Here is a 22,959-nt window from a genome sequence, read left to right as displayed (position 1 = left end):
GCTTCATCCTCTCTTAATCAAAATACAAAATCCAATGTGGTTGTCACAAGTGCATACGTTAAAAAATTTTGTGCATGTGTTCCTAAAAATATTTAGTCTATTTTTTTGTGTTGGTTGTGGTAAGTCCAGGTGGGTTAAAGATACATTTATTTTTCATGCGTGTTTCTGTGTAAAATGATTTTTGTGAATTTAGACTTTTGAAAAATAAAAGAGAAGGGGATAGATATAGAGATAGAAATAGAGAAAATAGTTTATATATAGTTGACATTACGAGGAATATGGAAGAGGCAGTTTTTCTGTATTGTTAGCAGTGTAGTCTGTTTTTGTGAATGGCTTATAGAAATTAAGATTTTTTTAAATCGTATTATTAATGTTATATAGTAACATGAGAGAGAGAAGTAGATATGGAAGTTGAAACAAACCTATGAGCAGAAGGTAAGGATCCAACTAAAGGAAGACTCAATCCCTCATCTGCCAAATTGAGGCTGTAGACTTCAAGTGCTGCCGATGTACTGAAAATCAAGAAAAAAAAAATGCTCATAAAGAATTGATAAAATAATTTACAAAATAAATCAAGAATTTAGAAAATAATTTAAAATTAAAGAGGATTAATTCATTTACCTAAAAGTAGCATCCAACTGTTGAGCAGCTGTTCCGGCCACTAAATAGACTGGATATTGTGTGGCAGGTGACCACGCCACATTTGCGGTCCGTTCAATTTCTTTCACTTTCATTTTCTGTAGAAAAAAAGAAAAATGAATACATTAAGTATATTCTTAAAATTGCCTGCACATGTGATATTGTTAACCTGATTATATGATTAAAAAAAAAATTCAACTTTTATTTTTTATATCAATTTTCTGATGATAGAAACTAGAAAAACTGTTCTGCATTCAGAAAGTCATCGACACAAATTTTGAAAGATAGCAAAAAAAAAAAAAAAAAAAAAATGTGCAGTAAGAATCAAAATGAAATTTGACTCAATCGCAAATACGATTTAGACATTAAAACACTATTTATAAACTAGCTGGGATACTCGTCATAATACTGGAACATCATTAGAAGAGTCATAAATACTTTAAAATAAAAAATATATCAATGGTGAAAACCACAAAAATAGAAATTCAATAAAATTGAGTGACATCACATCCCAATCAAGTAAAAAAAAAAAAAAAACACTTCAGTTGCTTCTTTATGGCAACCTTTATTTTAAGAACAAAAAAAAAAAAATAAAACCTGCATACCACAATCTATGTAGAGAAGAGATAATTCCAAATTTATGTTTTCTAACCTTTAAGTTATCAGATACACAAACATCTTTTAAGCAGTTGTCAGATACACAAACATCTTTTAAGCAGTTGTCAGATACACAAACATCTTTTAAGCAGTTGTCAGATACACAAACATCTTTTAAGCAGTTGTCAGATACACAAACATCTTTTAAGCAGTTGTCAGATACACAAACATCTTTTAAGCAGTTGTCAGATACACAAACATCTTTTAAGCAGTTATCAGATACACAAACATCTTCTGTGTATAACTATGACAGCTACCTTGTATTGTTGTCTGAGATATTTATTTTCATAACTGACAGAAAAAAAGAAAATTAAATCTGCTTAATATTATAACTTGAATTGCTTAAATTCATTTTGAGTCAAAATCAAAATAATGCTTTCTTCCTTTCACTCTGTTTTTATGTTAGAGTTGAATGGAGGTCATCCACTTATCAAATAAAGGATTTTGTCTTAAATTGTTGATTTATAATGTTCTGCACAAAGCAAGTTCTATTTTGATATTGTACAACTAACCTTTGACCCCCATCAAATCATCCAGTTTTTTTTTGGTCTCTCTCTCTCATATATATATATATATATGCTAAAAGCCTGAGGAATGCCCAATAAAAAATGAATGTCTAACTTCATCAGTGGTATACCAGGCTAGGATATTCCCAGTAGAGAACCCAAGGGATGAAAGATTCTACATAGGTAGTACCCAAATGACTTTCAAAAATAGATTCTATGGACATACACGTTCGATGAATAATCAAACGTATGAAAAGGACACTTCCTTATCGCTATACTACTGGAATTAGTTAGAGAAAATAAAACACCTAGAATAGAATGGAAGATTATTAGAAGGGCAAATACTTGCCACTCATTAAACTCACCATGTCCATCAGAAAAACTTGAAATAACTAGGTTTAAGGATAGGGATAAACTGTTAAATATTAAACAAGAAATGCTATATCCTGCAAACATTTCAGAATACACGCACTTAAAGAACTCTAAATTAAGAAGATCAGAACAACTATGATTACAACTATCCCCCATCCAATAACCTCCCCCGCAAAAGAGGATAAGTGAGGTCGTAATTATGATCCTACCCATATGGATTACATAAGTTGCTTAATATTCTACTTTCTCAAGCAGTTATAATATTACTAACCTAAATAAATACCTGTATGAAAGTATATTTGAACCAAACAAGTAATAGATTGTTTAGGTGAACCTCGTAATAATGTATGCATGTGGATATTTTGGGGGTTGTGTGCATGTATGTGTATATGATCTGTATGTATATGTATATATATACGTGGGTAGGAAAATAAAATAAATAAAAGGGAATAAATAAGTGAATGAATGGATAAATAAATTTTTTTAAAAAAAGTAAAAAATGAGTACTGAAAAAAAAAGGAAATAAAGAAATAAAGGGGAATGAATAAAGATGAAGGTAAGTACTACAATATATAAGCCTTTATACTCCGTTTGTATAACCTAAATACTAGTGGTGGGACGATTAATCAGAATCGTTAATCGTAAGAATCGTGTATTTTGGAAGGCATCGGAATCACATCGTTAAAAAATACCTTAATTTTCCGATTCCTTCATTACGATTCTTTTAGTCTGATGTTGAAAAAAAGAAAAAAAATTCCTGATATTTCTAACCGCAAGAGAGAAATAAAAAGAAACCAAAGAAATTCATTATTAACAGGGCAATGCTTAGTGCCCCTCCCTTACAAGGTTCATTCATTCAGATCTATTGTGATCAAAACTACAAAAGAGTTAACTTGAAAAGAAGTATGCAGGGCTCTACATTGCAAGTAAAAATAAAAAAAAAAAAAACGCTTATCTTTTTGGCGACTGTTTTTTTTACTGACAAATCTTCTAATAGTGAATGAAAATGCTTTTTCAACTTATATTTTCTTAAAACGAGCAAAGTCAAATTATTTAAACAGTAAAAAGTTTAATAGAACAATATACTTTTTTTCTTTTTTTAAAAGAAGGCTTTTGAAAGAAATATCTCTAAAATGAAATTGATCATGTTGTATTATTTTGCAAAATTTGGACAATTGTCGGCTTCTTTTGAAGTTTCAAAAAAACCGACCCCATACCTATCTCTTCCAAACCTAAAGTTATTAAATAACCCCTTCGTTAATTTAAGGGTAATTAATTCAATTCAGTCAAGTTGTTTTTTTTTTTTAATTTCATTGAAATAAAATCCATTTTTTAAATTTTTTTTCTCCAGAAAGATAAAACCCTGAATTTGATTATATTAAAAGCAGAATAATATAATCTTTTTTCTAGAATTTTAAATTGAAAATTAAAAAAAAGTGTTTGACGCAGTTTTTTGCCGAACAAAAAAGAAATTAATATATATTTTTTAAAAGTTCTGGTAATCAATTAATTTTTATGTCTAAATAATATTTACGATTAATTAAATAATTTCATTTTAAAAAGTATTTATAAATAGAATTTTACTTAAGACTTATAGTTTAGCAATATTGAACCGCATCAACCATGTGTGAATTGAACACAGTCAACCAAAAAAAAAAAAAATTCAAAAGAAATGCATATTTGCATTTCATTATGTAAACTTTTATACATTGGTTTCAAAAATTAAACTCTATAAGTTTTTTTTTGTTAACTACCGGTTGGTACAATTTACCGCTCCATCCCTTTATATTTTTTTCTTTTTGTCTTTTTTAGCGCATTATTTTCAATTAATCATCCAAATAAGTGACTAACTTTAAAACAAAATTTAATAGTAATTTATTTGTTTACAGATAAACTGAATTTTCTAATATGGCCTCAAAGTCCAAAAAAAGTCTTGCATGGAAACTTTTTGAAGTTGAAGATCATGAGTTAAAAGCCATTTGCAAAGTCTGTCAAATTAAAATATCGCGAGGAATAAAACCATCTAACATGACCACAACCAACATGTTAAAACATTTAACTATGAAGCATCCAAATAAATTGGAGGAGCAAAATAAAAAAGAAAAGGAACAAAAAATTACCAACTAGTCACTCAGAGCAGTTTTATTAGTGAGGGTCGAAATCGCACTGTCTTTTTTTTTTTTGCCTAAGTCACCAATTTTTTTAACCTTCCTTAACTTCAAAGAGTAAATACAATATATACAACTAAAAAAATAATTTTTAAAAATGCTGATTCTATTCATGAAAAATTCTTTTAACTAGAAATTAAAACTTAGGTAAAGATAGCTGACTGACAGCAACAGGAACACTAGTTAACTACTGAACCACATGGAAAGGTGTGGGGGAGGAAAAAAGGAAATTAAAGGATGATAATAAATTATGATAACCGTCTTTGAAAGGTACTAAACTCCTAAAATTTACTTCTTTAAAATTTTAGGCGGCATTCCCCGGCGATTTTAAAGCACTCTCTCTCCAAAAAAAAAAAAAAAAAAAAAGATTTAATTTTTAAGTTTGGGAAAGATATATTTATTATAACCGAATTCCTGTATGAAGACTGGATCTACTTTATTGGACGTTAATTTGTGAGATAAGTAATTTTTCAATGTTTAATGTTTTTAAAGTTTCAATTATCAATTAAATTTTTTTAATTGCGTTTTTTTTTTCAATTTATTTATAAAAAAAAAAAACAGGGTTTAAAATGTATTTTTCAAGGTAACAAGCTTCGAAATAAGTCTAATTAAAAAAAAAATCACTTAATTTTTAATTTCGACAACCCTGAGAATTTAATTATTAAAAAAATATTGAAATATGATATTTTTTTTATTTAACATTTCTATTAGTTCAATTAATTTTCTTTCAATAATTCATTTCACTCAACAAACCTCACCATTTTTTGTTTTGTTTTATCTTTTTCTGTAATTTTGGTAACTATTTTTGCTCAATTTTATCTAGTATTTCATTTGTTTTTATAGTGGTATCATTTTTATATGTGTTCCTTTGATATACCCTATTTCAAAATTAGTTTGGCTAAACTTATTCTTCACGTTAGAAACAACGTGTAAAAGCAATGAAAAAGTAAGAAAAAACAATAGGTGTTAACTACTCTTTGTGAATTATGGAGGTCTGAAGAACTGCCATCACAAATACAACTATCAATAGCCAAACAAAAAATCGTTTTTGAAATTCCTTTACTTATAACTTTTCGCTATACCTACCTTTTGGTATAAAACACAAAAACTTTTGATTAATGGTATTTCTCAAATATGGTCGTTAACTTTGGAAGGGTTATTTTGTATCTACAGTGCCATGTCACGTGGTATATTGTTTTTTTCATTACGCACGTTCATTTATAAATTATTAAATTAAATATTTATCTTTTTTTATATTTAATTAGTATATATTTTCTTTCTCTTCCGCTATATTTTTTTTTTATTTAATTCATTAAATCTGTTAATTATGAGGACCAAAATAATGAATCGTGTTAATTTATTCTCTAATTTTCTTGTTTTTGTTCTGTTATATAAATTCTATTTTATTTGTTTTTGCTCTGAAGGATAAATTCTATTTTCTTTGTTTTTTTTTTTCTGTATTCCAATTAAGTAAAATAAATTTTCTCTAAAATAAATTTTGTTAATTTTTCCGTTTAGTTTACTATATAATAATTTTATTTAAACCAAAACACGACGGTGTAGACATAAAATATCTCTTCCAAAGTTAGGGAACATATTTGGGAACTACCGACCATAAGTATAAAACTACCTGGTATATTTCAAAACAATAATTCCCTAGGAATCGGAATCGTACTTGGTATCGGAATCATTAATCAATATTTTCCTGGAATCGGAATCGTATAAAAATTAGGAATCGTCCCAACACTACTAAATACTCCGATTTTTTTGTCATATGTTATTATATATTATTGTTATATCGTTATATATCTTATGTATATCTGTGTAACCCTCGAAAGAGTGCTTGCTAAATATGAGGATAGACCTATGGACTTCAAGCTGAATTCACTATAAATTTTTATGTAGTAAAAAAACGTACAACTTATGAAAAAGTAAGGGGAGGTAATATAACTATGCGTGTGGGGTTTGATAGGAAAAAGAATTATGTAGTGAATGAGCTTATTTCTATTTTAGATGTATCATTTAGTGGCAGTGTACATATATATATATGTCTGTATTTTGTGTAAATATGTATGTATAAGTGTATTTATGTGTATGTGTGTGTATGCATATATATATATATACATACACACATATATATATATATATGAACTATTAAAATAGGCTGTCTCGTATACGATGATTGTAATAATGTATATTACAAGAATGTATGGGTGTCTGGGTATATATGTATATATACGCCCGTGTGGACTGTAGTGGTACGCTGTTTTATATATAAAGGGGTTACCACACTACTGAAGTAAAAGGGCACCTTATTATTAAAAAAGGTTTTTACATTTGTGCATGTATTGCTGTGTTTTTATGTGTTGTGAGTGAGCGAGTATCTGTGTGTCCATGCGTGTGTATGTATGTGGGTATATGCGTGAGTCTATGTTGTGTCTATATGTATATGTGTCTCGTATACGTGGATATATGTGGAGATTTGGGGACACGTGTGGATGGGGATGTGTGCCTGCGCCTGCAGATGGTCTGACTGTGTGTGTATGTGTTGTGTGTATGCTAGTGTGTGTGTGTATGTATATGTGTATATATATATATATATATATATATATATATATATGTATGTATGTATGTATATATGTGTTTTGTTGGGACGTGTGTCCGGTTAGGGTCCACGGGTTTTGGGGTTCCCAATCGACAGTCTTATTGTTATTATTATTGATATTGGTGGTGTCATTAGTATTATCAATATTATAAGAATTATTATTATTAGGATTATTAGTGGGATTAATATTAGTTTTGATATAATAACAGTCATGATGTATGGTATCCAGGTGTGTACATGGATGTCTGTGTTTGAGGGTCCATGCATTGATATAACTGCATATGTAGGTATAGATGTAAACATGTTATAACTGTATGTGAGCATTATATGTGTGTGTATGTGTATATGTGCGCGGGTGTTTCAAGGTGTGGGTGTTTATACGTGTATTTATATATATGTATGCATGAGGAGTTTGATAACTTTCGAGGTTTATGTTTATTTTTTGTTTGTTTATTTTTTATTTTATTTTTATTTTATTTTGTTTTATTTATTTATTTAATTTATTTTAATCTAATTTTATTCTTGTGTCGTTATAGTTATGGTCTGTTTTCAGTGCGTGTGTGTGAGTAAAATACAACGAACAGTGTATATCTGCTCCTGAGTATAGGTATGTTTGCTTCTAGTGTGTGTGTGTGTGTGGATTGAAAGACACCGGTCAGCACTCAATGGCCATAAGAAATGTTTTTAATTTACGGACCGCAAGACAAAAATACTAAATTCTCAAGTACCTTATGCCATAAAAACCAAAAGATGGGATAGATAAACTTAAAAAGGGAATACAAAAAAAAAAAAAAAAGAAAAAAAAAAGGGAAATAAAAAAAATGTTTATCTTCAAAAACCTCACTTGTCCTCTCCCCGCTCATAACCCCCATCCCATGTTACATTCTAACTTTGTAAACGAAATAAGAAAATGTTTTTGTTTGAAATATCAGTTCTCGACGATAATTCTTGGCCTGAAGACGTAATCCTGCAACGTGGGTGATTACAGAAACATGTACGCACATATGTAGCCATCAATGTTTGTATGTGAACACACTCTGACCGCTTTGCAAAAAGTGATCTACCGCCAGCAGGCATGTTATGCTGACAGGTTTCATTGTTAATTAGCGATTTCTTTGAATATACAAATCACAACAAAAATATTAAAATACCATTTTAAAGTAAATTTCACAATAGAATCCAGTTACATAAGTTTTATTTTGATGGAGGCAAGAGAAATGTACTTATTGTTGATTTAAAGACTGAGTCAAATTAAGTGTGCCTTGTCCAGCGCTGAACGTTATGGTGTCTGGTATTGCTACTTGAAAACATTGAAAAGGAATTGATTCAACCATGAGGCAATATCAAAGTGAAAAATACATGACTAACGACACCAGAATTTAAATTGTCACCCGACTTCCTCCGGGAAAGCTTCAGGTAGTTTAAAAATGTGGCAGCAAGACTCAGCACTCTACCAGCCAGAATATCCGAGCCTTGCTAATAAAAAAATTTGTCAACTATACTGTATTTGACAACTGAGCTCTCAGCTTACTTGACTTCTTTGTATGAGGCATGGAGTATACGACATCAGCAGATCCAGATGTAACGTGAAGGACAAAGATCAATAAACTTTAAGTGAAATCAATGAATGAAAATATGAAGAAACTAAACTAAATTTGATGAATAAATCTAAAAAAAAAAAAATAAAAAATAATAAAAAAAAGTAACCTAATTTTTTCTAGACAGTAAGCTTGTAAACAAATATCATTCACACCCTATACATCATCATCATGGTGGTCTTTGTGCAGTCTCAAGAGACAATGGATAACCCATGTAAGAAGGGTTGCACATGTAAATGGTGAAGCAAGAATTGTGCAATCTCCAATCTCACTTTTCTTGCATTGGCACCGTCTGATTCAAGTTGCAAAGAGGGAAGAAACTATTAGAGTAGAAGGCTTTCTGACATCTAGGGATCTCAACAATAAAGAGGTGGGATTTTGCTGCTAATTAGATTAGTGGAGAGTATGTATGTCAAGGGAGTACAAATAGTTTGGTTATTTTACTGTATATCAACACTTTTCAAGTTATTTCATGCCGAATCCAATTATTTCGGAAATAGTATGTTGCATTCAGTTATTTTGAAGAAGGTTTTTATTCTTCAAGCTCTTTGTATCTTCAATCACTAGTTTGTAGTGTTTGGTTTGGTCGTTTTATAATGGATTTTATCATTTTTGTTCCCTGTCCGGCAGAACATGAATGAGCTTTGCAATGGGAGAGGGAAAAGGGTTACAGTATTAATATTTAATACATTTAAAGTTAGGAAACTAGTTAGGAAGTGAGGGAGATAGAAAGAGAAAGGGGAAATGGGAAGAAGGAAAAGAGGGAAAAGGTGCGTTGTTTTTGTTTTTGGTTTCACAGAACATAATTAAGTTTTGCAAAAGGAAATAGATAAATAAAAAGCATCAATGTTAGGTGCATTTCATCACAGGAAGCCAATATCTTCAAACAGCCTGATCTGATTACACCAGGGGTACAAATGAAATGAGTTCATCAGAGCACATTCCATTAAAATGATTGTAAAATAAACACAGGGATGCAACATTGCAGTGATGAGACAGACATTGGAGCTTGTCCGAGAGTGCAGAACCTAATAGATTGGAGAGTCTTTCCTTGGATTGTCTAAGAGAGAGAAACAAGTGGTAGATGCACCAGCCCACATGTGGCAACAATACTCCTTGTGTGGCTTAATGATGGCTAGGTTTTTTATATCACAACACGAGAAAGGGTGATTTTGAGGTCTACACGTGTAGCTTCTGTCCACAAAAGGAAGCTTGAGAAAATGTGGTTTACAGGTGGAATTGGAGGCAAACTGCCGGACAAGCAGTTCACCCGTCTTGGTTGCGATGCAAGCAACCTCATGGTTGTTGGATAGTGTTCGAATTGTTGATTGCCTATTAATCATCATACTATTATACTATTATAAATTTTCCAGAAATTATTCTTAACTTTTGCAATGCAGTGTTTTCTGGCCTTCTCATTGCTGTAGCTATTTCATATTTACAATAATTTCTAGCATCCATTAATTTTTGCCTAGTTTATACTTGATTTATAGCAGTTAAATTGGCGGGATGCATGCTGCTTTTGTGCAATTGCAGCTGCACATTAAGAGTAGGACTTGCTATTTTGTATGGGAACATGTGCTGCAATACATGCATTGCTTGATTCATTTACTTCGTTTGCATACTGTTCAGCAGGAAGACAAAGACATTAGTGTATGCGGCATCTCTGAGTGTTTCCCAGCTTTTTTTAATTATCTTGTTGCTTTGAGCAACAGCTTCTCAGATTAGGGTTGAGAATTAAGACTGATGCCTACCAATAGCTCTAGGTGATCAGTGTTCTTAAGTGGACTACAACCAGTTGTCACACAATTCTTGGTACTATAGGAATTGATCTATATGTGAGGCTTGCTGATTTGGGAGGCAGGATGAGAACGTAACTGTCTGTGTAAGGAAACGAGTTATAAAGAAACTGCATCTTTGTAACTTGAGAAACCAAACCAATTACTGTGGGGGAGAAATAAGCACCAAATACATATACTTGAGCATGAGTATCTGAAAAGAGTGCTGCATCTATATTATCAGAGACTTGGTTGATCAAGGTACAGTCCAGAGTTGAGGGAAAATGGTAGCAAAAATATAACTAATGCAGTGTTACAAAGTTAGTCTAAACTAACTTAAGTTTGTGTGTATATGTGTGTGTATGTATGTATATATATATATATATATATATATATATATATATATATATATATATATTTATTCTTTTACATGTAAGACTAAGGAATGTAATTCAGCAGTTGCCTGAAATATTAGTATCGTTTGCAGGCAAGGCAATCACTATTATTTCCAATTGACTTTAGTTATAGTTAAGCTGTAGACCAATTGAAAAGCTATGAAAAAGAAAGTACGCCTTCATTCTGGGCAACATTGGAACATTAATCTTTAAGCAAACAAGAAAAGATATTCTTAATCCCAAGCCTCTCATACAGATGCAAGTGCGCACCTATGAAATGAGGTGAGGGAAGAAGAGGTGTTTTTTGTATAGACTCGTTAGACAACTTATTTGATTGTAAAACATAAGAATAACTGAATACATAATTAAATTTCCAACTTGAAGCAACAGACAACTGTAATTATAATGGCATTCACATAAGTTGTGCTGACCCGGCTCCAAGGAGTTCATTGTCTCCTACATTAAGACGATCCACCAATGCTGATCAGCAGTTGAGTTCTTAGCATATTTTAACACCCATTCCCAGTGACAAATAGTCAAAACACAGGGACCAGCCACCAATTACATCATTTTAATGTTATCAGGTGACTGCCCTTACACTTACTTCAGAATAGAACTATTCAACTTCATGAAGGTTGAAAATAGAACTATTCAACTTCATGAAGGTTGAAAATAGAACTATTCAACTTCGTGAAGGTTGAAAATAGAACTATTCAACTTCGTGAAGGTTGAAAATAGAACTATTCAACTTCGTGAAGGTTGAAAATAGAACTATTCAACTTCGTGAAGGTTGAAAATAGAACTATTCAACTTCATGAAGGTTGAATATAGAACTATTCAACTTCATGAAGGTTGAATATAGAACTATTCAACTTCATGAAGGTTTAAAATAGAACTATTCAACTTCATGAAGGTTTAAAATAGAACTATTCAACTTCATGAAGGTTGAAAATAGAACTATTCAACTTCATGAAGGTTGAAAATAGAACTATTCAACTTCATGAAGGTTGAAAATAGAACTATTCAACTTCATGAAGGTTGAAAATAGAACTATTCAACTTCATGAAGGTTGAAAATAGAACTATTCAACTTCATGAAGGTTGAAAATAGAACTATTCAACTTCATGAAGGTTGAAAATAGAACTATTCAACTTCATGAAGGTTGAAAATAGAACTATTCAACTTCATGAAGGTTGAAAATAGAACTATTCAACTTCATGAAGGTTGAAAATAGAACTATTCAACTTCATGAAGGTTGAAAATAGAACTATTCAACTTCATGAAGGTTGAAAATAGAACTATTCAACTTCATGAAGGTTGAAAATAGAACTATTCAACTTCATGAAGGTTGAAAATAGAACTATTCAACTTCATGAAGGTTGAAAATAGAACTATTCAACTTCATGAAGGTTGAAAATAGAACTATTCAACTTCATGAAGGTTGAAAATAGAACTATTCAACTTCATGAAGGTTGAAAATAGAACTATTCAACTTCATGAAGGTTGAAAATAGAACTATTCAACTTCATAAAGGTTGAAAATAGAACTATTCAACTTCATGAAGGTTGAAAATAGAACTATTCAACTTCATGAAGGTTGAAAATAGAACTATTCAACTTCATGAAGGTTGAAAATAGAACTATTCAACTTCATGAAGGTTGAAAATAGAACTATTCAACTTCATGAAGGTTGAAAATAGAACTATTCAACTTCATGAAGGTTGAAAATAAAACTATTCAACTTCATGAAGGTTGAAAATAAAACTATTCAACTTCATGAAGGTTGAAAATAAAACTATTCAACTTCATGAAGGTTGAAAATAAAACTATTCAACTTCATGAAGGTTGAAAATAAAACTATTCAACTTCATGAAGGTTGAAAATAAAACTATTCAACTTCATGAAGGTTGAAAATAAAACTATTCAACTTCATGAAGGTTGAAAATAAAACTATTCAACTTCATGAAGGTTGAAAATAAAACTATTCAACTTCATGAAGGTTGAAAATAAAACTATTCAACTTCATGAAGGTTGAAAATAAAACTATTCAACTTCATGAAGGTTGAAAATAAAACTATTCAACTTCATGAAGGTTGAAAATAAAACTATTCAACTTCATGAAGGTTGAAAATAAAACTATTCAACTTCATGAAGGTTGAAAATAAAACTATTCAACTTCATGAAGGTTGAAAATAAAACTATTCAACTTCATGAAGGTTGAAAATAAAACTATTCAACTTCATGAAGGTTGAAAATAAAACTATTCAACTTCATGAAGGTTGAAAATAAAACTATTCAACTTCATGAAGGTTGAAAATAAAACTATTCAACTTCATGAAGGTTGAAAATAGAACTATTCAACTTCATGAAGGTTGAAAATAAAACTATTCAACTTCATGAAGGTTGAAAATAGAACTATTCAACTTCATGAAGGTTGAAAATAGAACTATTCAACTTCATGAAGGTTGAAAATAGAACTATTCAACTTCATGAAGGTTGAAAATAGAACTATTCAACTTCATGAAGGTTGAAAATAGAACTATTCAACTTCATGAAGGTTGAAAATAGAACTATTCAACTTCATGAAGGTTGAAAATAGAACTATTCAACTTCATGAAGGTTGAAAATAGAACTATTCAACTTCATGAAGGTTGAAAATAGAACTATTCAACTTCATGAAGGTTGAAAATAGAACTATTCAACTTCATGAAGGTTGAAAATAGAACTATTCAACTTCATGAAGGTTGAAAATAGAACTATTCAACTTCATGAAGGTTGAAAATAGAACTATTCAACTTCATGAAGGTTGAAAATAGAACTATTCAACTTCGTGAAGGTTGAAAATAGAACTATTCAACTTCGTGAAGGTTGAAAACAGAACTATTCAACTTCGTGAAGGTTGAAAATAGAACTATTCAACTTCGTGAAGGTTGAAAACAGAACTATTCAACTTCATGAAGGTTGAAAACAGAACTATTCAACTTCATGAAGGTTGAATATAGAACTATTCAACTTCATGAAGGTTGAAAATAGAACTATTCAACTTCATGAAGGTTGAAAATAGAACTATTCAACTTCATGAAGGTTGAAAATAGAACTATTCAACTTCATGAAGGTTGAAAATAGAACTATTCAACTTCATGAAGGTTGAAAATAGAACTATTCAACTTCATGAAGGTTGAAAATAGAACTATTCAACTTCATGAAGGTTGAAAATAGAACTATTCAACTTCATGAAGGTTGAAAATAGAACTATTCAACTTCATGAAGGTTGAAAATAGAACTATTCAACTTCATGAAGGTTGAAAATAGAACTATTCAACTTCATGAAGGTTGAAAATAGAACTATTCAACTTCATGAAGGTTGAAAATAGAACTATTCAACTTCATGAAGGTTGAAAATAGAACTATTCAACTTCATGAAGGTTGAAAATAGAACTATTCAACTTCATGAAGGTTGAAAATAGAACTATTCAACTTCATGAAGGTTGAAAATAGAACTATTCAACTTCATGAAGGTTGAAAATAGAACTATTCAACTTCATGAAGGTTGAAAATAGAACTATTCAACTTCATGAAGGTTGAAAATAGAACTATTCAACTTCATGAAGGTTGAAAATAGAACTATTCAACTTCATGAAGGTTGAAAATAGAACTATTCAACTTCATGAAGGTTGAAAATAGAACTATTCAACTTCATGAAGGTTGAAAATAGAACTATTCAACTTCATGAAGGTTGAAAATAGAACTATTCAACTTCATGAAGGTTGAAAATAGAACTATTCAACTTCATGAAGGTTGAAAATAGAACTATTCAACTTCATGAAGGTTGAAAATAGAACTATTCAACTTCATGAAGGTTGAAAATAGAACTATTCAACTTCATGAAGGTTGAAAATAGAACTATTCAACTTCATGAAGGTTGAAAATAGAACTATTCAACTTCATGAAGGTTGAAAATAGAACTATTCAACTTCATGAAGGTTGAAAATAGAACTATTCAACTTCATGAAGGTTGAAAATAGAACTATTCAACTTCATGAAGGTTGAAAATAGAACTATTCAACTTCATGAAGGTTGAAAATAAAACTATTCAACTTCATGAAGGTTGAAAATAAAACTATTCAACTTCATGAAGGTTGAAAATAAAACTATTCAACTTCATGAAGGTTGAAAATAAAACTATTCAACTTCATGAAGGTTGAAAATAAAACTATTCAACTTCATGAAGGTTGAAAATAAAACTATTCAACTTCATGAAGGTTGAAAATAAAACTATTCAACTTCATGAAGGTTGAAAATAAAACTATTCAACTTCATGAAGGTTGAAAATAAAACTATTCAACTTCATGAAGGTTGAAAATAAAACTATTCAACTTCATGAAGGTTGAAAATAAAACTATTCAACTTCATGAAGGTTGAAAATAAAACTATTCAACTTCATGAAGGTTGAAAATAAAACTATTCAACTTCATGAAGGTTGAAAATAAAACTATTCAACTTCATGAAGGTTGAAAATAAAACTATTCAACTTCATGAAGGTTGAAAATAAAACTATTCAACTTCATGAAGGTTGAAAATAAAACTATTCAACTTCATGAAGGTTGAAAATAGAACTATTCAACTTCATGAAGGTTGAAAATAGAACTATTCAACTTCATGAAGGTTGAAAATAGAACTATTCAACTTCATGAAGGTTGAAAATAGAACTATTCAACTTCATGAAGGTTGAAAATAGAACTATTCAACTTCATGAAGGTTGAAAATAGAACTATTCAACTTCATGAAGGTTGAAAATAGAACTATTCAACTTCATGAAGGTTGAAAATAGAACTATTCAACTTCATGAAGGTTGAAAATAGAACTATTCAACTTCATGAAGGTTGAAAATAGAACTATTCAACTTCATGAAGGTTGAAAATAGAACTATTCAACTTCATGAAGGTTGAAAATAGAACTATTCAACTTCATGAAGGTTGAAAATAGAACTATTCAACTTCATGAAGGTTGAAAATAGAACTATTCAACTTCATGAAGGTTGAAAATAGAACTATTCAACTTCATGAAGGTTGAAAATAGAACTATTCAACTTCATGAAGGTTGAAAATAGAACTATTCAACTTCATGAAGGTTGAAAATAGAACTATTCAACTTCATGAAGGTTGAAAATAGAACTATTCAACTTCATGAAGGTTGAAAATAGAACTATTCAACTTCATGAAGGTTGAAAATAGAACTATTCAACTTCATGAAGGTTGAAAATAGAACTATTCAACTTCATGAAGGTTGAAAATAGAACTATTCAACTTCATGAAGGTTGAAAATAGAACTATTCAACTTCATGAAGGTTGAAAATAGAACTATTCAACTTCATGAAGGTTGAAAATAGAACTATTCAACTTCATGAAGGTTGAAAATAGAACTATTCAACTTCATGAAGGTTGAAAATAGAACTATTCAACTTCATGAAGGTTGAAAATAGAACTATTCAACTTCATGAAGGTTGAAAATAGAACTATTCAACTTCATGAAGGTTGAAAATAGAACTATTCAACTTCATGAAGGTTGAAAATAGAACTATTCAACTTCATGAAGGTTGAAAATAGAACTATTCAACTTCATGAAGGTTGAAAATAGAACTATTCAACTTCATGAAGGTTGAAAATAGAACTATTCAACTTCATGAAGGTTGAAAATAGAACTATTCAACTTCATGAAGGTTGAAAATAGAACTATTCAACTTCATGAAGGTTGAAAATAGAACTATTCAACTTCATGAAGGTTGAAAATAGAACTATTCAACTTCATGAAGGTTGAAAATAGAACTATTCAACTTCATGAAGGTTGAAAATAGAACTATTCAACTTCATGAAGGTTGAAAATAGAACTATTCAACTTCATGAAGGTTGAAAATAGAACTATTCAACTTCATGAAGGTGGAAAATAGAACTATTCAACTTCATGAAGGTGGAAAATAGAACTATTCAACTTCATGAAGGTGGAAAATAGAACTATTCAACTTCATGAAGGTGGAAAATAGAACTATTCAACTTCATGAAGGTGGAAAATAGAACTATTCAACTTCATGAAGGTTGAAAATAGAACTATTCAACTTCATGAAGGTGGAAAATAGAACTATTCAACTTCATGAAGGTGGAAAATAGAACTATTCAACTTCATGAAGGTGGAAAATAGAACTATTCAACTTCATGAAGGTGGAAAATAGAACTATTCAACTTCATGAAGGTGGAAAATAGAACTATTCAACTTCATGAAGGTTGAAAATAGAACTATTCAACTTCATGAAGGTTGAAAATAGAACTATTCAACTTCATGAAGGTTGAAAATAGAACTATTCAACTTCATGAAGGTTGAAAATAGAACTATTCAACTTCATGAAGGTTGAAAATAGAACTATTCAACTTCATGAAGGTTGAAAATAGAACTATTCAACTTCATGAAGGTTGAAAATAGAACTATTCAACTTCATGAAGGTTGAAAATAGAACTATTCAACTTCATGAAGGTTGAAAATAGAACTATTCAACTTCATGAAGGTTGAAAATAGAACTATTCAACTTCATGAAGGTTGAAAATAGAACTATTCAACTTCATGAAGGTTGAAAATAAAACTATTCAACTTCATGAAGGTTGAAAATAGAACTATTCAACTTCATGAAGGTTGAAAATAAAACTATTCAACTTCATGAAGGTTGAAAATAAAACTATTCAACTTCATGAAGGTTGAAAATAGAACTATTCAACTTCATGAAGGTTGAAAATAAAACTATTCAACTTCATGAAGGTTGAAAATAAAACTATTCAACTTCATGAAGGTTGAAAATAAAACTATTCAACTTCATGAAGGTTGAAAATAAAACTATTCAACTTCATGAAGGTTGAAAATAAAACTATTCAACTTCATGAAGGTTGAAAATAAAACTATTCAACTTCATGAAGGTTGAAAATAAAACTATTCAACTTCATGAAGGTTGAAAATAAAACTATTCAACTTCATGAAGGTTGAAAATAAAACTATTCAACTTCATGAAGGTTGAAAATAAAACTATTCAACTTCATGAAGGTTGAAAATAAAACTATTCAACTTCATGAAGGTTGAAAATAAAACTATTCAACTTCATGAAGGTTGAAAATAAAACTATTCAACTTCATGAAGGTTGAAAATAAAACTATTCAACTTCATGAAGGTTGAAAATAAAACTATTCAACTTCATGAAGGTTGAAAATAAAACTATTCAACTTCATGAAGGTTGAAAATAAAACTATTCAACTTCATGAAGGTTGAAAATAAAACTATTCAACTTCATGAAGGTTGAAAATAAAACTATTCAACTTCATGAAGGTTGAAAATAAAACTATTCAACTTCATGAAGGTTGAAAATAAAACTATTCAACTTCATGAAGGTTGAAAATAAAACTATTCAACTTCATGAAGGTTGAAAATAAAACTATTCAACTTCATGAAGGTTGAAAATAAAACTATTCAACTTCATGAAGGTTGAAAATAAAACTATTCAACTTCATGAAGGTTGAAAATAAAACTATTCAACTTCATGAAGGTTGAAAATAAAACTATTCAACTTCATGAAGGTTGAAAATAGAACTATTCAAATTCATGAAGGTTGAAAATAGAACTATTCAAATTCATGAAGGTTGAAAATAAAACTATTCAAATTCATGAAGGTTGAAAATAAAACTATTCAACTTCATGAAGGTTGAAAATAGAACTATTCAACTTCATGAAGGTTGAAAATAGAACTATTCAACTTCATGAAGGTTGAAAATAGAACTATTCAACTTCATGAAGGTTGAAAATAGAACTATTCAACTTCATGAAGGTTGAAAATAGAACTATTCAACTTCATGAAGGTTGAAAATAGAACTATTCTGTTGCTTGCATGACACTGCTGTCCGAACTTTCACCTTCCCGTTCCCACTTGACGCGTCTTCTCTCCACTCCAAAACGAACTTCTGCAACTTTAGCTTTTCTCTTCTACAAACACACCTTCTCTGCTCGCAATCAAACTTCAGAATGCCCCCCTTCCCCAAATCACTCCTCTTTTATTTCCAATCAGGAGCATCTCATTTGCATACCTCGTGGTCACCCTGTAGGCATATAAAGAAACAGGGCAGCCATTTTTGTTTCTTTCTTCTTCATTATGAACACGAGGTAAGCCACACAAAAACGCGGTCGGTCGTTCTTGTTTCTCTTTTTCTTCATTTACACCACACGCCCCCCCTGATCTTCGAGATCAATAGGATACTTCATAATCCTCCATCCAAGCAGGCCGCCTCCTCTCACGTCGAGGCCTCTGGGGGACAACTTCTCGGGGGTTAACGTTTTCAGGTTCACTACAACGCGGGCCTAAGTCAGGTTGAGCAGCATCATTTGCTTCTCAGTGGCCCTTGATTTCTTCTTCTTCACTGCCCTCACTGCATACCGGCAATGTCACACGACGCAGGTCTAAGATATGCCGGGGAACGCCATTCACCATCACATTGTTCTTCGACTGCAATCCTGTTATGACCCCTCTTTTCCAACGAGTGGTACACTGTGCATTGGGGGGTTTCACCCACACCTCTTCACCTACTTTGATAGTGGCTTCTTCACTCTCAATTCCTGCTGCTTTGTTGCACGGATGCCGCCACTTATATGTGAAAACGGCCCTATGAGGCACAGTTGTCTCATCTTGTTTGGTCTTCGGCGAGATGTTATACCAAAACACCGCCTCTATGGGTGATACGTTGCTTTTTTCCGCAGCGGCTTTAATGGTGCGATGATTCCTCTCCACTATTCTGTTGCCACTCGGCCGATACGCTGCTCTGAAAAATTGCCTTACTCCCCACTTATCGCACACCCCTTTAAAGGCTTCTGATCGGAAAGCGGGGCCATTGTCCATTAAGAGTTCCTTAACCGGCCCTCTCTCCAAAAATATCTCCTCGATGACCCCTCCGATCGCCCATGCAGCTTCTGCCCTGATCTCTCTCCAGATGGCAAACCTTCCCGGTCCACAGTCGACCATCGACAGATACAATTTGTGGCGATAGTGTGTTACGTCAATGGCCAATCGCTTCCAGTCCTCCGCAACGTGTAGCTCTCCTGCTTCGTGTCTGGACGGTCCAGGGTCAATTGATTGGCACTCTCGACAGTTCTCCACCACCTCCCTAACCTCCTCCTCGGTGGTCTCCGGGTAAACCTCTCTGGCTAGGAATAACGTTCGTTCTCGACCAAAGTGGTGCATTTCGTGTGACTCTTTGACTTCTTCCCCTGCACAGCATACCGAGGAGACCTCCTTTCCCTCCTGCAGCCAGGCCTTCTTCACGCGTGTCATCGAATCCGCCTTGTTTTTTTCTGACGGGACCAACACAACAGATACTCTCAACTGGAATTCCGCTATCAGGTCGGTGAGCGCTCCGAGTCTGCGCTTGATCAGCATTTCCGCAGCACCCCTTGTCTTAACTCTCTTATCGCCAGTTACTGCCGACCGAATCCACGACGCTACCGTTGCCGAATCGGTTTTGACTTCAATTATTTTCAATCCCCATTTCAGGACCAGATTGATTCCTTTTATAGCGGCATCTAGTTCTGCTACGTTGATATGGGAGAAGTCGTTTTTTCTTAGCCACGCCGCATCCTCCACAGTTACACCTCCTATCTCTAGTACAACGCCCAACGCCAGGTTACTGGCATCGCACCAAACCACACCCGCGTCTTCGCCGCTGACATACCATTTCCCTTTCACTGGGTCCTCATTCCTCACTCTCGCAATGACTTCTTGCAGCATGTTCGTGACCTCCTTCGTCACACGGCCTTCCCAGTCATCAGTGTCTGTTTGTCGTTTAATAAAGCTGCATGCTATCCTGAGCCAGCCAGCGATAGGATAGTGCCCGACCAGCCTCCCGCAGACTGAGAAGAGTTCTCGCCTCGTCAGCTCAGATCCGACTTCGGGTATTGCATTCCCTCGTTCGAAGACAAGGCTGTCTTTTCCATCTCGCCTTAGTTTCAACCCCAGCACCGCTCCTCCATCTAGGGCCTCCGCCGGTTTTGCGGTTAACCCATACTTCTCGACATGGCTTCTTACTTTCTCTGCTGTCACCTCTGCCTCCTCCACCAGGATGTCGTCAATGTACGAGCTAGTGGCCTCCTCCACTGTACAGTCTTTGCTCAGCACTGTCTTCAGTACGGCAGTCATAATTTTGGGGGCTGAACTCAGCCCAAAGCCTAACCTCGTCAGACAATACACCCGCCCCTTGTACCGGACCAGTTGGTACTGCCAGAGTTTTTCATCTACATGGATCTGCAGATATGCCGATTTCAGATCGACAATCTTAGTGGCCCGCCCCATTCTTCTCCATTTCCTCATGACATCCTCACATACGTCGATCCCCGTTCTAGTGTGGCAGGCTACGTGTCTGTTCAATTCCCTAAAATCCAGCACGGGCCTAATCTTATTTTTGGTAGGCTGAACAACTGCCAGTAGTGGCAACACTCCTTTTTCTTCCCCTGTCCACGGTTTCAGAATTCCTTCTTTTACCCACCTCTCCACTTCTTCCTCGAATCCTTTTCTTATTTCTCCTCGCAGGGTGTTTTCGTAGCAGCCCACCTTATTCTGTAGTTCTGGGGGCCCGGAGATCCATTTCCATTCCACCGTCCACCTCACGCCATCAAACTTCGCCAGGAAATCTTTGTCCTCAATGCAGCAAACCTCCGGTTTTGGGGTTCTGACAGTTCTATCACCTTCCACTCCTGCCATCCCCACTGCGCTAAGACGTCCAAACGTCACTTGGCCCCCTCTTAACGTAGCGCCACCCAGTCGGTTAATTGCACTCATACCTATAATCATGTCGACACCACCGACCAGATGATTCAACACTAGGGCTTGCAGTTCAATGGGCACCCCTTGCACCATTACTTCTGCTGTCGTCTCTCCTAGGCATTTCACATCCCTGCCATCCACGGTCCTAATAATCCTGGTTCCGCTCCATGACCTCGCGACATTCCTTGCTAACAGCGTTGTAGTGCAGCCTGTGTCGACAAGGGCTATGGCTCTCTTCCCATTGACTACCACCGGTAACCGAGGCAATGTTCCATCATGCGCCATTTCCACACAGAAGGGATAACCACTGGCGCAATAGCTCCCCTTCACTCGTTTCCCTGGTCCCGTGCAGCAACACAATAGCGGCTAATATGCCCCACTTGTCCACATCGGTAGCACGTGATCCCCGGTCTCGGCTCTTTGCAGTCCTTGATCAGATGAGGACCCTGGCACCGGAAACACTTGATGGCAGGTCTCCCCTCCTGTCGCCTCGCCGGCTGCCTCTCATTCAAGTGAGGCCTCATGCACATATTTCCACTCACAGCTGCAGCCACGATTGGGCTTTTAACATTTTTCACTAGGACTCTGGCGTGGACCAAGAGATCGTCCACTTCCATAGAATGGATCCCCGTGATTCTCTGCATGTTCGCAGAGATTTCCTCTGGGAAGCCGTTCACTAGGTACAGCTTTACCGTCATCTCCAGGCTCCTCCCCACGTAACCAGCCAACCCTGCCAGTCTCCTGATCTCTGCCGAAAAGACGTCAACGGACTCGCCGGTCCACCTCAAACTTGACAGCTTGCCAAGTGCTTCAAATGGGCCCTCCGCGAAGGCCAATTTCAGCCTTTGCTCCACTAAGGCAAGGTCTTCCTTGTCTTCATCTCGCATCTGCTGGTAAATCGTGAGGGCTTCCCACTCTAAGTATAGCGGCAGCAGGGTGACCACATCTTCTATCTTTTGCAGCTTCGCCACCATTTTTAATTTCTCCAGCCACTTAATCAGGTCGCCCTCCCCAGTAAAGGGTCTCAACATCTGAGTGCTCAGTCTCCACTCAGCCATGTTAATTGCTTGATACGCCGAAATAGCTTGTCGCTTGCGTGACACTGCAGTCCGAACTTTCACCTTCCCGTTCCCACTTGACGCGTCTTCTCTCCACTCCAAAACGAACTTCTGCAACTTTAGCTTTTCTCTTCTACAAATACACCTTCTCTGCTCGCAATCAAACTTCAGAATGCACTCCTTCCCCAAATCACTCCTCTTTTATTTCCAATCAGGAGCATCTCATTTGCATACCTCGTGGTCACCCTGTAGGCATATAAAGAAACAGGGCAGCCATTTTTGTTTCTTTCTTCTTCATTATGAACACGAGGTAAGCCACACAAAAACGCGGTCGGTCGTTCTTGTTT

At 33.9% G+C, this 22,959-nt stretch overlaps 1 protein-coding gene across 1 annotated transcript in view; it reads right to left on the bottom strand.

The window, feature by feature from the left end:
- LOC145265441 (protein transport protein Sec31A-like) overlaps nt 1-22,959 on the bottom strand; it is a gene marked incomplete in the record, with an annotated part of 154,076 nt that overhangs the window by 117,024 nt on the left and 14,093 nt on the right. The window contains 2 exon segments of the mRNA XM_080121287.1: nt 423-512; nt 622-737. Of these exon segments, the coding sequence (XP_079977413.1) occupies nt 423-512; nt 622-734 (203 nt within the window).

This window comes from Euprymna scolopes, chromosome 40, assembly GCF_053919585.1.
Source record: "Euprymna scolopes isolate OS-2025 chromosome 40, ASM5391958v1, whole genome shotgun sequence".
Taxonomy (NCBI): domain Eukaryota; kingdom Metazoa; phylum Mollusca; class Cephalopoda; order Sepiida; family Sepiolidae; genus Euprymna; species Euprymna scolopes.
Note: the sequence above shows the minus strand (reverse complement) of the source record. Positions and strands in the feature narration are given on the sequence as shown.